The 12,775-nt window shown below is 40.9% G+C and overlaps 1 protein-coding gene across 2 annotated transcripts in view; it reads right to left on the reverse strand.

Annotated features, from left to right (window-relative positions):
* Positions 1 to 9,703: 9,703 nt before the first annotated feature.
* Positions 9,704 to 12,775, reverse strand: part of LOC128734449 (sorting nexin-8-like) — a 29,453-nt gene continuing 26,381 nt past the window's right edge. Inside the window, exons 4-7 of one of the 2 annotated variants that reach the window (XM_053828656.1) lie at positions 10,665 to 11,207; positions 10,457 to 10,568; positions 10,199 to 10,387; positions 9,704 to 10,131 (exon numbers count right to left, since the gene is read on the reverse strand). In XM_053828656.1, coding sequence (XP_053684631.1) covers positions 10,078 to 10,131; positions 10,199 to 10,387; positions 10,457 to 10,568; positions 10,665 to 11,207 — 898 coding nt within the window. In that variant the 3' untranslated portion in view covers positions 9,704 to 10,077. Of the gene's footprint in view, positions 10,388 to 10,456; positions 10,569 to 10,664; positions 11,208 to 12,775 lie in introns of both variants that reach the window. The other variant, XM_053828655.1, reaches the window with a different exon arrangement.

The following is a 12,775-nucleotide window of genomic DNA, read 5'->3' on the forward strand; positions in this document are numbered from 1 at the left end:
CATGTCTTAAGTTGACTAGCGAACTAGGTAACTGTTGAGCAACGGCAATCAATGCGCCACCAAAACTACTTTTGTCACTATTCTTCGAGCTACGATCACAACGATACACGTTGAAGGCGGATCCAAACAGCTGAAGAGAATCGATGCAGCCGTCGAAACCGGTTTCAGTTAGCATGATTACGTCGTAGTTGCAGTTGCAAGAGATTAGATGCAAGGAATATGTCATCCTCTTTAGTACTTAAACCTCGCACATTCTGATAGTATGCACAAATACCATCCAAGTCATTGACGCGTGCAGAAAGCTTCGACACAAAACTCCCTGCACGTGGAGATTCCAAACTGAAAGCGGGATATACATCAGCGGAAGGAATGTCCGTATTACAATCAGGGCTTGAAAAGGGATCGCAAGTTGAATGTGACTGCCGTGAATGCGAACTTTCCGCATTCAAACTCCGATTTTTGAACGATCATTTGACCGTTTTTTTTAATCCAGTCAATCTGCCGCTTGCGCTGCTGCCGTTGTACAATTCATGCGGCATCTCAGCAAAAGCAAACAGTCGATCTCCTGTTTTGCTTTGCGCTTTGAGAATATAAACTGCAAATTGACTGGAAGCATACGGTGACGTATTTTTTCGTTTCTCTTTTTGTCTCCAAATTGGCTGCTCACAGTAAAAGTTTGTCACCCAGACGTCGGTCCGACGCAAGCAAAATATTCGTTTGTATTGGACGGAGTCCGACCGACTTCTTCCATGCCCATGTAGTGGTTGTTTTTTTGTAGTATTGAATCATACGATTGTGCGGTTGCTTTTCGTAGCGTGGTGATTGCCAGTCATTTGACTGTTTTGCAGTCATTCGCTGCTCCAAACGGTAAAGGCAACTTGATCGAAACGAAAATGTCAAAAAGTTTTAGAAGCCGTTCGTTCTGCAGCGTGCAGTCGGCGTTTGACTGAGCAAAATGCCAGTTGTGTTTTGCATAGCATTCGTATTCCACCTCTAAACGGACGGTGTGAACTTGAATGCGCGTTGGTGTGACTGCGGTAGAAAAAAAGGATCGGTCGAAGCCCTGATTACAATTGCACCTTCCCTCATAACTGGGTTGAAAGGCCCTGTCACCACACCAGCACGCAGGGCAGGGACGACTGCTGGCCGATGGCAGGAATTGAACGACTGTGGCTGAGGGATCGAGGGCTTCCATAATACCAACTTCAATGCGTCCCGTGTGACCTGTAGGTGATAATCGACGAGAACAAACTGGTTGAGACAAACTGCAAGCAATCGACGGGTCAGGAGAAGTTAGGTTCAAAACAGCATCATACTTCCCCGAGATTGATTGTCGGGAGATCCCGTCATCAACCACGACCGAAGGGCCACGACGACTTTATTGGCAGGAATGTAGAAATGAGCTATTAGCAAGCATGACTTGGTCGGGTGGCTTAGGAACTCCCTTAGTACCGTAGGCGATGCGTCATGATGGCGTAGATAATCCCACGTTGTCGTCAGTAATTGGGCGTGTGGAGGTCGTTGGAGCGGCGGGAGGTTTCCGGCCTTCTGTTGGATTAGTAACTGCGTCGAATTGTCCTGATAAAGTAAATGGTCCATCGTACTCGTCGTTTTGACCCACCGGTCCAGAGTTGGCATCAACCCACGGTGAGGTTTGAACTGACTGCTATGCAGCATAGTCAATTTTGAGCTTTCATTTTTGAGACGCTTTTGATACAGTGGGCATTTTGTACTCCAACACGCATGATTTACATCTAACTGCTCAGTGAGCGATTGTTTTTTGGTGTTCGTTTAGAGAAACGCAATTAGTGCATTTTTCGGTGTTTGCTTCACATTGGCGGACAGGATGCCCTTCAGCACACTTAGAACAGCACAGAGTATTGTTGCAATTAATTGCTTTGTGCCCATAGTGGGAGCACTGGAAGCATTGTATCACATAATAAAACAAGTGCGCAGGTATGCAGGTACAGACTTAAAAAGGTTATGTTACTTATTTTCTTATTTACTTATATAATAAGATACACTCAAATATAATACCTGTATTAGATAAATAAACTAGAATCGGGAAGAGGGAGGGACCATCAGAGCACTTGTTTGAAGCGGTGTGCCTAGGGAGAGTGAAACAGTCAACTTTCTAGGGTTATTCTTGGCTCGACTAACAACACATAGCGAATAATGAGCGGGCTCTTCTCCCCACCTGCTGGAGTAATTCTGGATTAAGATGGTTTATTCAAAGATTGACCCAGGCGACTTAGCTCTTGAAAGGAGATTCTCTAAACCCCTGGTACGTGTAAGTGATGTTGCTCACCGACCAATTCCCTTTTGGCTCTTCATACAAGAGTTGGGAAGCATGACCGATCGTTGAATATATACAACTCTTTTTGACATGATAGGCTCATTGCTATGAACGGATGTTCTGCTAAGCCGGTAGTAGTACAATATATACATATTCATATTCATACTGGGAGCACTGGAAGCATCTCGCTACATCGACATATTCAAAAACCTTAAACCGCTCCCAGCCAATATTAACACGCTTAGATTGCATTAAATGATTGAAAGAGAAAGCATCAGTCTCAATTATCAAGTTCTTCGTACTATTCTTAGCATTGGTATGTACTCTAACCAGTTTAAGTTTAGTGTCACAGTACGAGTTTTCTGTCGCGGATTGCGGTAGATGCGTGTGAGGCTGACGTGGATATTGATTTCGTTCCACCAGCAAAGGAAAGTAGTCCGTCCGGAAGAAAAGCTAAGGAGAAAGGAGTTCTGTACAGCCATTTCTAAGAGAAAACCAGAAAAGTTCAGGTGTCTCCTCAACCACCCCAAGGAAGTTGAAGCCCTGTCGAGTATGCCAATGCACTGATCATCGTCTGCACTATTGCAAGAATTTCAAAGAATTGCCGTATGAGGAGCGAGCAATGGTTACCCAGGACAAGTTATGCATTCTGTGCCCAAACGAGCACGGAGGGCAGTGTCGGTTCGCTGCAATGTTGGGGACTGTAACAAAGCACGCAATCCGCTGCTTCATCCCCAAAATGATTCCTTGAATCGGATAATTGGTCTAACGCACACATTCGCGCACTAGTAACCCTGTCATGTTTCGGGTCATTCCAGTCGAATTGTATTGCGGCGAAAAGAGGTTTACTGGGTTGGCTTTCCTGGACGAAGGTACTTCGGTTACGTTGATTGAAAAGAAGTTGGCGGATCGACTCGGAAGCTTCGGCGTAAAGGAAAAACTTACCATTAAATGGACGACAGAAGTTTCGCGAATCGAGAAGAAATCGACAAAGGTGAGTGTGAAGGCGTCTTCTATGGGATCCAGTGACAAAATACTCTTACGAACCGTTCGCACAGTGGGACAACTTATGCTACCTCGCCGAAAGCTAGATGTCGGAGATTTGGCAACGCGATCTCCTAAAGCAGAACTACGCTCTAGAAGAGTCGGTGGTGGTGAAAACAGCGGAATCAGCCGAGGATAAAAGTGCAAGAGAGATAATGGAGAGATCCACCAAAGGCGTCGAAGAACGGTTTGAAACCGGTTTGCTTTGGAAAACGGACTTTGTGAAGTTTCCTGATAGTCGTCCAATGGCATTGCGCAGGCTTCAGCAATTAGAAAACCGGTTGTCAAAGTGTCCGTCCGAACACAGATCGAAGAGTACCAACAGAAGGGGTACACGCATGTGACAACGAAGGAGGAGTTGACTGAAACTCACCCCACAAAACTAGGTATCTCCCTATTAATGCCGTACTGAACCCAAAGGTGTGCCTAGTCTGGGATGAGGCGGCAATCGTGCAAGGAGTTTCACTCAACCCGCAGTTACTGAGAGGGCCCGATCTGCTAGTGCCTCTGGTGACATTAGTTATCGGTTTCCGAGAAAAGAGAATAGCGATTGGCGATGATCTTAGAGAAATGTTCCAACAGCTCAAGATAATTCGAGGCGACAGACAGGCTCAGCGATTCCTGTTTAGATTGAGTCCGGAAGATGAACTGACAGTTCATGTGATGAACGTGGCGACGTTTGGGGCGACTTGTTCAGCCAGTTCGGCACAGTACGTCAAGAATATCAATGCAGATGAGTAAGCCGGAATAAGTGGCACTACGTCGACGACTACCCAGCAAACATTTTGGTCTGTATAACTTAATTCTAAATGAGATAAACGTCAGCATATAAGGTTTATCAAATCATATATCATGCGCAGAAACGGCATATACATGCAAAAGTGGAGGCGATATACATGATTTAGTTCTTCAGAATAATTGAAATGCCGACAAAACAAAACAGTTTATACGACTGAGCCGATTGACTGGATTGCATTTCGACACAGTTACGATAATATTTCTACTCTACCCTTCGCCTTTCCCCATGTGGTAAATGGCAAGTGTAAAAATTGCATACAGAGCAGGCTATTTATAGCTAAATATTCGCCCTGAAAGTCAATGAGACAAAAAAGTAAAAGCTTTGCTGAAAGCTTTTTTTCATAAGCTTCCAGATATTATCGACCTGTCACAATATTTAACTTTTTTGTTTATATCATTTAAAACAAAGCTGTACTCACCTGGTTTAGAACCAAGAACCACCCGTACCGCAGTATTTGTTCATTACCTTTAAGCTACTGGTACATCAGTACCTCAATGATATTTTTGCACATCTTAAACCGAAGTCATCGTACATGTAAGCAATGAGATCCTATCTGATGCATTGAACATGTAAGTACGGATTTGATTTATTCTCATCCGACATACGAGTTTGTGTCAATTGTGACTGAATTAGAGTGTCGTAAATAAGTTTGCATTTGATCGTTAATTTTAATGATAATGCTGACTTCATGGAATGATATGCACTACCTTTGTTAGCATTCCGTGGTACAGATTGTTCTAAATATACATTAGAATACGTTATATGCATATTCATATTTGATTACATAGAAATAATATTATTAAAGCTCAAACATTTTTGTATGTTGTCTGTTATTTCAGAAGCTCTTAGAAAGAAATTAAAAGTTATTTAAAATAGAATGCTGAACTTTTAGATGCTATAGGACAGCTCAAAATTGCTTACAACAATAAGCATCAAACATTATTTTTTACTGTACCAGTTTAATGCTGAATGTCTTTTTCCAATTCCACTTAACATTTGCATTTCTTGTGAAAAGCTATAAGATGCACTGATATTAAGGCATTTAGATTAGCGGAATGGATCATAATCTAGACTTGCCCAGTTCTGAGAAATACTCCCCTTGGTAAATTTCAAGATTTCCGTTCGTTCACTTACCTATCAGAGAAATATCTAAAAAATTATGAGTTTCTATTTTTAACATTTTTAATTTTTAAAACGTTACGTTACGTGATTTTAATATGCTAAAAAACAATCAAACTCCTCAAAGAGTGCTTTTTCAAAAAGATCTTTTATTGTCTTGTCAGTATGACTTAATCATTATATACTTGCTGCTTAATATTTAGGCGGGCTTATTTGAATTATTAACATTTTAAAATAGTTAAAAAGGTAATTGTAAAAGTTTTTCAAACCAGATAATAGTTTTTTGAATATTCCGCCACAATAAAAATAAGTTCAATGCACCTTTACACACAAGTACCTAGAATCTCATGATTATCACTGCTTGTATATAAATCTAAAACGATGTCATATAAGATATTTTGCAAAACATAATCCGATGAAAACTGTAATTAAATACGATTACATCTTCATGATAGCCATTGTTGGTAACTAAATCTAAGAAATCGTCATGTGCGATATTCGCTAAGCATAACCCGATTATCTTTCGACCTATTTACGATTTTTACTATTAATTCGTATATCAATCATCGTGTGCATTACATACGATGAAATTTACACAATGTGCTTACAACATGTGTACATTTATACGAGTCCGATGTGATATCCATTTATATAAGATTAAATCTCGTCATGAATATACGATATCTGGTTTGCTGGGTAGTTCGACAGTGTCGACACGATCGATGAGACCGTAGAGAGGGCAAAATAGGTAAGCCTAATACATAAAAGCGCGGGATTTGGGATTAGGAATTAGGTTTCAAATACTCTCCGGAGGTGCTTAGGAGTTTGGGTGAGAAAAAGCCCCCAAGGAACAATTTTTGCTTATTAAACGTTTAACCGACAGCTTTTATTCAGCACATGCTGTATAGCTGCTTTTCAAGTATGTCTAAACACCTCTGTTCAATGCTTATACAGTTGGTTTTGGAGAATTTAAACAGCACAGTGCTGAATATGGGCGTGGAAGATACGTTTGTATGACTGTTAGGCAACGTACAGTAAAACGTTTATTCAGTACGTATAGATATGTTTATTAAACTACTGCTGATGACACTGAAGCTACGTTTATTCCACAGCAGTTCAACATTTAGACAAGCAAAAAGAAAAAAATATGTAGGAAGTATTTATTTTATTTTGTGGGTTTCGTTATTTTTATGTCCATTTTTGTATTCATATTATTGTGATTTATAAATGAGAGACTTAGTAGGAAATCATTGGTTGACTCGAAATTTATCTAGCCCGCCATTATACTTATTTCACTCATCCGGATTCGAACTTACATCCTGTCAGTCGGAAGCCGTCGACGAACACATTTGAGATAATCTGATATATGATGGGCACCGAGTTTTTAGCCGATGTAGATTTACAAGTTTAAGTTTGTCAAGCGTGGAACAAACCTCGACTAAAAGATATTTAGGCGCTGAAGAGTAGCTTCTTAAATCATGTTAGGCATCTGCTGTACAAAATTACGCTAGAAACATTCATTCAGCGCATATTAAACAATTATAAACCATTTGTACTAAGCTTTCGGCTAGCTGCGAAAAAATGTTTGCGACTGTTCATTTGTGATAAGTTAGCAGCAGAAGTAGTTTGTGCTAGTGCCGCAGAGGAGCAGTAGTTTTGCCACCCCGTCATTACCTTACGCAGATTATCCGGACCTAATCGCTGCTTTAACCCGCTCGCTGCCTGTGCACATCTATTTGTAATCGGGTTGGATCTAAGTTTTTTCATCCAAAAAACAGCAGCGGATGGCACGAGAAGGAGTGGGGTTTTCACGCACCAGCAGCGGGAGGTGGCAATGCGACTGCGGTGCTACCAGCCAGCAGTGGTGGCATCGTCACTATGCCACCCGACCTTTGCTATTCTTAATCTATCAAAAAAACAAATAAAATAAAGTGGGCGTAATATAAATTTGAATTATAAATTATAAAGTGTAAAGTATAAAGTGTCATTCAAGTTATTGGTGTTATTGGTTGCCATCAAGCACATTTAATTCCACACCTGCTCTTAGAGGTGCTGCTGCTAATACGTTTGTACGGCAATTATTCAACTCTTATTACACACAACATTCATTCCACTCTTATTCCACTCTTTCACCACACTTGCTCTCGACACTTGCTGTTGATTCGTTTGCTCAACGCTCATTCCACACTTATTTCACTTTTATTCCACACTTGCTCTTTGCAATGCTCCTGATACGTTTACACAACGTTTAATCCACCCTTATTTCATTATTATTCCACAATTGCTATTAGCAATGCTGTTGATGCGTTTGCACAACGTCTATTAGACATGCATTTCCATGGTTGCCTTTTAGCAACCGGTATTCCACACCTGCTCTTATACCAGCACTCTTATTCCATACCTATTCCACAGTTACTTACCGCTCTGAAAGTTACAACCAAAACAAACTTTCAGAGCGGTAAGTAAACAGAGTGCAAATTGTCGAAAATCGGCAGACTTTTTGTAGGTGTTTGACGATGTTGCTGTGTAAATCTATTAACCAGTGATTTGTAGTGACCGATTTGTGTTCGCAGGTTTAGTATACAATGATCCTGCAATGGAATCTCTGGTCCCATGACCAAGTGTTTCTTCCCCCCACGGAGCTTTTGATTGGCATTGTGAAGTATATTTTGGACGGAGCAATCGACAACGTACGAAATGGAGACACGTATCGGTTCTAGTTCTCCTGCTAAACGAACTGTACGCGGCAGGATTTCGGAGTTTCTTCAAAGTAGTTTTTTGATGTGCAGTTTGTTGTCGGTAGTGATAAGGTGCCCGCTCAATTATTATCGTACGATTATAGTTTTTGAGGGCGAGAAAGTGCTTTGTTTTAGAATTGAAAAGAGCTGAGTTATTTATGTGTAATAAAGTGGATCTAATAATAATTTCATAGTGTTGTTTATGTTATTGGTTGCCCTCAGGCGTCTTTTATTCCACCTCTCTTAGCGATGCTACGGATACGTTTGCACGGCGCTTATTCGGTATGCATTCTCTTGAATGCTTTTAAGCGACCAATATTCCACTCTTGCTCTTAGCAGTGCTGCTGATACATTTGTACAACATTCAGTCAACTCTTGTTCCACACTTACTTAACAACTGTAGAGACAGTGTAGATGTTGGTTAGAAGCTAGAAAAAATATGGAATATGACGTTTACACAACATATATTTCAGCAAATTAGTTTATTCAGCACCGGATGCCACTACACAACTCTTATTCCATATCTGGTCTTTTAAGTGCTGACGTTTTGTTCCTTGGGCCGTCTACCACTACTATTCATTTCAACCATGATCAAGAAACTGCCCATGAACGTGTCCTTGGTATAATATGGGACCCGAGACTTGACGAATTTTCCTCTTCCACTCTACTACGCGACGAAGTTGATCCATATTTGCAGGGGGATAAGCGGCCGACGAAAAGGATAGCCAAGAGCTGTGTGATGGGGTTTTTTGATCCTCTAGGTTTACTGTCTCTGTTTACGATACACGGTAAAATAATTCTCCAGCATCTGTGGCGTAACGGCTGCCACTGGGATGCAGAAATCGACTCTGAAAGCTGGATCTTGTGGAAACGGTGGACTAATTTGCTGCCAGAAGCGTGGGAAATGCATATTCCACCTGACCAGTACAAATTTGAACAGTTCGTAGCATTCAGGGTAGGAAAGGTACCAGAACTGACGCGAGTTAGGGACTAGCGATGGATATCGACAAAGCAAAATGTGGCTGACATGCTGCCTAAGTGATGGGGTCGTGGTCCGACGATACAAAGTTAAGGAGAGTGGTTCAGAAGGCCATCATTGTACCTTCCAAAAAATCACCGTCCATCCGCAGAAATTCCATTCGAAGAGACTAGCGAGGATATAAGAGGTGTCGTATTGTTTCACGAAGTGCTGGAAGTAGAAACGATATCAACCTGGAAAGGATTGTTGAGAGTGACGGCAACCGTATTGAGGTTTGAGCACAATTGTAGGCGGAAGCGTAAAGGGTTGGCGATATTAATGGCAAAGGCAACGAACAAACAGCAACAGTTGCTGAAGATACGATATAAGACGAGTGTAGAGCCATTGCGAATGGTGAAAATTGCAACAACTACAAGTGTTCACCTGCTCTGGACCCAGATAGCGTGCTAAGAGTAGACGGTAGATTGGCGAATGCCGAGAATCTACTTTTGGCACAAAGCTACCCTGTTATCCTAAGTAGTTTCGACATCGTGACGAAGAAAATTCTTCAAGATTACCACGAAAAGTTCGGTCACGCTAATGTAAGGGGTTTAGAGCGATTCTGAGCATAACTTGGAATCATTTCCTTCTGCGATAAAACTTGTATTGGCTGTACATTTTCTTCAAAACTTTTATAGAATAAACATTCTTTCAATCGAAAACGTATTCCAAAATTCCTATATGTAAATGTATATTTTTATAAAGCAACAATTAAATATAATATCATCATCTCCTGACCAACTTAAAACCAACTGTGATAAACGTAAGAAGTTAAAAACACCTAAAACTATAAACTTTTTTGAAACGCAGGTAATACTTCGGCATAAGCTAGTTTCAAGATAACGTGCTAATGTAACCGCTACCGTTTTCAATGTATATACTTGTACAGGGCTAAAGCCCACTTTTATTTCTTATTCAATTTACAATTAGACTATTTTCAAATACTGCATGTTAAAAATTGTGCTTTATTTAAAAACAAAAGCGGTAAAAAACCGATACGAGCAACTGGGACAAACCCAGGATAGCCCAAGGTAAGTCGTCACTAGGTTGCGGAAATCGTTCATTAGCACAATTTAGAAGATTCGTTAGCTACTAGCTGATGCCAAATCTTCGACATCTGCGGCAAAAGAGAAATTTATGAAACATTTCCAACGGTTGGCACGAATGAATTCGATGTCGGTTACCTTGCTGTGATATTGGGACTCCTCATGGGCATAGGCGAGCAGAATCGACGGTAGCGAGTGAAGATACTTCTCGGTAAGCGATGTTTCACTACGGACACACTGCAGGGCGAAAGCGCAACGACGTCCGCACTGATCCACTACTTCACGGGGCTGCGACTCCTCGGGTTGCTGTGCAGGGTCAACATTAAGCTGTATTACAGAAAATCAATCAACATTACAACAATAACAAACGTCATAATTTAAAGGTCAATCACTCACTGTACTACTGCTCGTGGCACCTGTCGTTTTCGATTTGCCAGTGCCATGTGACTTCGAGAGAGCTTTCTGGTGGTCGGCAAAGATTCCTTTCTCCACTCTATCGCACAGATCGCTGCAAGCAAAACAAAGTGTTAATTTCTCATTAAATAATGTCAATAGCAAACATTATCGTGTGCCCTGTACGTGCCACATCGTAAGGCTAACTTACTTGTGCGCCGAGAGCACCTCCATCAGCACGTGGATGCGCTCGTTAACGGCATGTCGCTGCAGCTGGACGTACGTTTCGGAATGTCGTGCAACCGTTTGAGCACTTTGTGACAGCTCGTCGAACGTGTTGTGGCCGAACACGTTCGGTACTTCGAGACCTTGCAGTATCAAATCGACTTCGGCCATGTCGCGGGCCTGCCCTTCGGCGCGAGATGCCTGCTCGTCGAAAATTTTCCGCAACTGGCGCAACGATTGGTGCACCTTTTGCAGCCGGTCCCGTCCGGCCGTCAGTTTTTCCAGATCTTCCATCGGCAGATCAACATCCTTACGCAGACGGCCGAATTCGTCGATCTGCTTTTCGTACTTGACATTCATTCGAAACAGGTACTCTTCCGTTTTGTCGCTCAAAAAGGTCACCAATATCGGGGAGCTGCCCAGCACGGGATGCATCGACAGTATCGTGAGCCATGTCTGCAGATTACGGCTGCGTTCCGCAAAGTGAGAGTCCGAAAGAAGCGGCTTGGGCGGCAGTTTGGGTATTATACTGAAATCAAACGAAATCAAGGTTGAGAAATTTAGAAATTCATACGAAAAAGAAAACTCGAACATATCTTCTGCAGAACATGTATGACAAGTGCTACCAAATCGGAAGGACATTCAGAAGGATTAGAGCTAATCTTCTTAACATAGGAAAAAATCGACAGTGTTTGGCATGATGCTTTTATCTAATTTAATTTCTAATTTTTAAAAGTCCCAGAAAATAATTATTGTGGATGAAGACACATAGAAGAAATATTTGAGAAGACTAAATTAAAATTTGTTTCATTTTTACCTTTGTTTACTTTAGGAATATATTTGACTTCATTTTTATAAAACAGGTAAAGACAATAAACACACAGTCAAAACCGGAATGTTGCTCGTATCAAGAAACTCGTTCTTCACAAGACGGTAAATAGTTAATTACACGATCACAATTATTAAATCATTACATAGACTTAATTATTAAAATCGTTATACATCTCCGCTGTTGCATACTACACAGTGTCAATCCAAAGTATTTTAACTGGTTCACAGCCAAACAATCACACAAACATCCAATGCAAAAATAAATGCTGAATAATGGCTGGAAAACAAAGATCAAATGCGATTTCTTTAATCATCTGAAGCAAAATGTAAAAAATAGCTAACAGAAGATATGTATCTACTACCAGCTGTACAAGTATATTATTACATTAACACGGGTGTGTTGACTGTTGACTTAATTGCTCGATCACAACTGGTTCGGGTCCGCAGAACTTAAAGACCACATTTCCAGCACTGTGTAATGTTCATTATTCCAGGAAACAGTGATTGGGATATTTCATTTATTATAACATAACATGGACCGAATAGTATCTGAATTTAGATAATTTGCTTTCCAATTGAAATTTTCCCCTATTTTCTGAACAAATATCGTAAAATATCTTAAGTAATTACCAAATTCGTTAAAACGTAATCCGAAAAAGTTTGGCTCAATCATTTTGATTCTATTTTGCAAATTCAAATTCAACTGTACCGCCTCGGCCTAGCATAATTTAAAAATACTATGCATAATGCATTTGCAGAGCTAGTTATTTTTTACAATACAGCTAAATTAAACTCTGCTTTTATGTTTACGCGGCTATAAGACTGCTACCACGTTAGTAAAAAAAAGGTAAGCTGTTGTGCTCCGATAGTGTTTTTTTTTCAGTCAAACAGTAAACTTAGATAAGGATGGCGATATTATTCCACATTCTCAGACGAGTTTAGGCCGAAGGGTCTCAGAATTTAATTACGTGGACTTATAAACGAAAACGATATGGATCGAAGTAAGCCACGAACGAACGGATGTGAAATACACTTTTGACGTGGGACTACGTCTTACCACAGAGTGTCATTCCATGATTTAAATTCTAGTTACCGTCACGAAAAAAAACCGCTTAGTTGGTTTCGAGGTACGATGCTGGTCTAACAAGCCAGTCGTTATATGTTCGAATCTCGGCTAGGCAGTGCTGCTAGATAGAGTCAATAGGATTGTTGCACTAGCCCCGTAACTGTCATGTACTCTAATAGCCGGTTGTGAAGTCCGTCGAT

This window comes from Sabethes cyaneus, chromosome 2 (assembly GCF_943734655.1).
Source record: "Sabethes cyaneus chromosome 2, idSabCyanKW18_F2, whole genome shotgun sequence".
Taxonomy (NCBI): Eukaryota; Metazoa; Arthropoda; class Insecta; order Diptera; family Culicidae; genus Sabethes; species Sabethes cyaneus.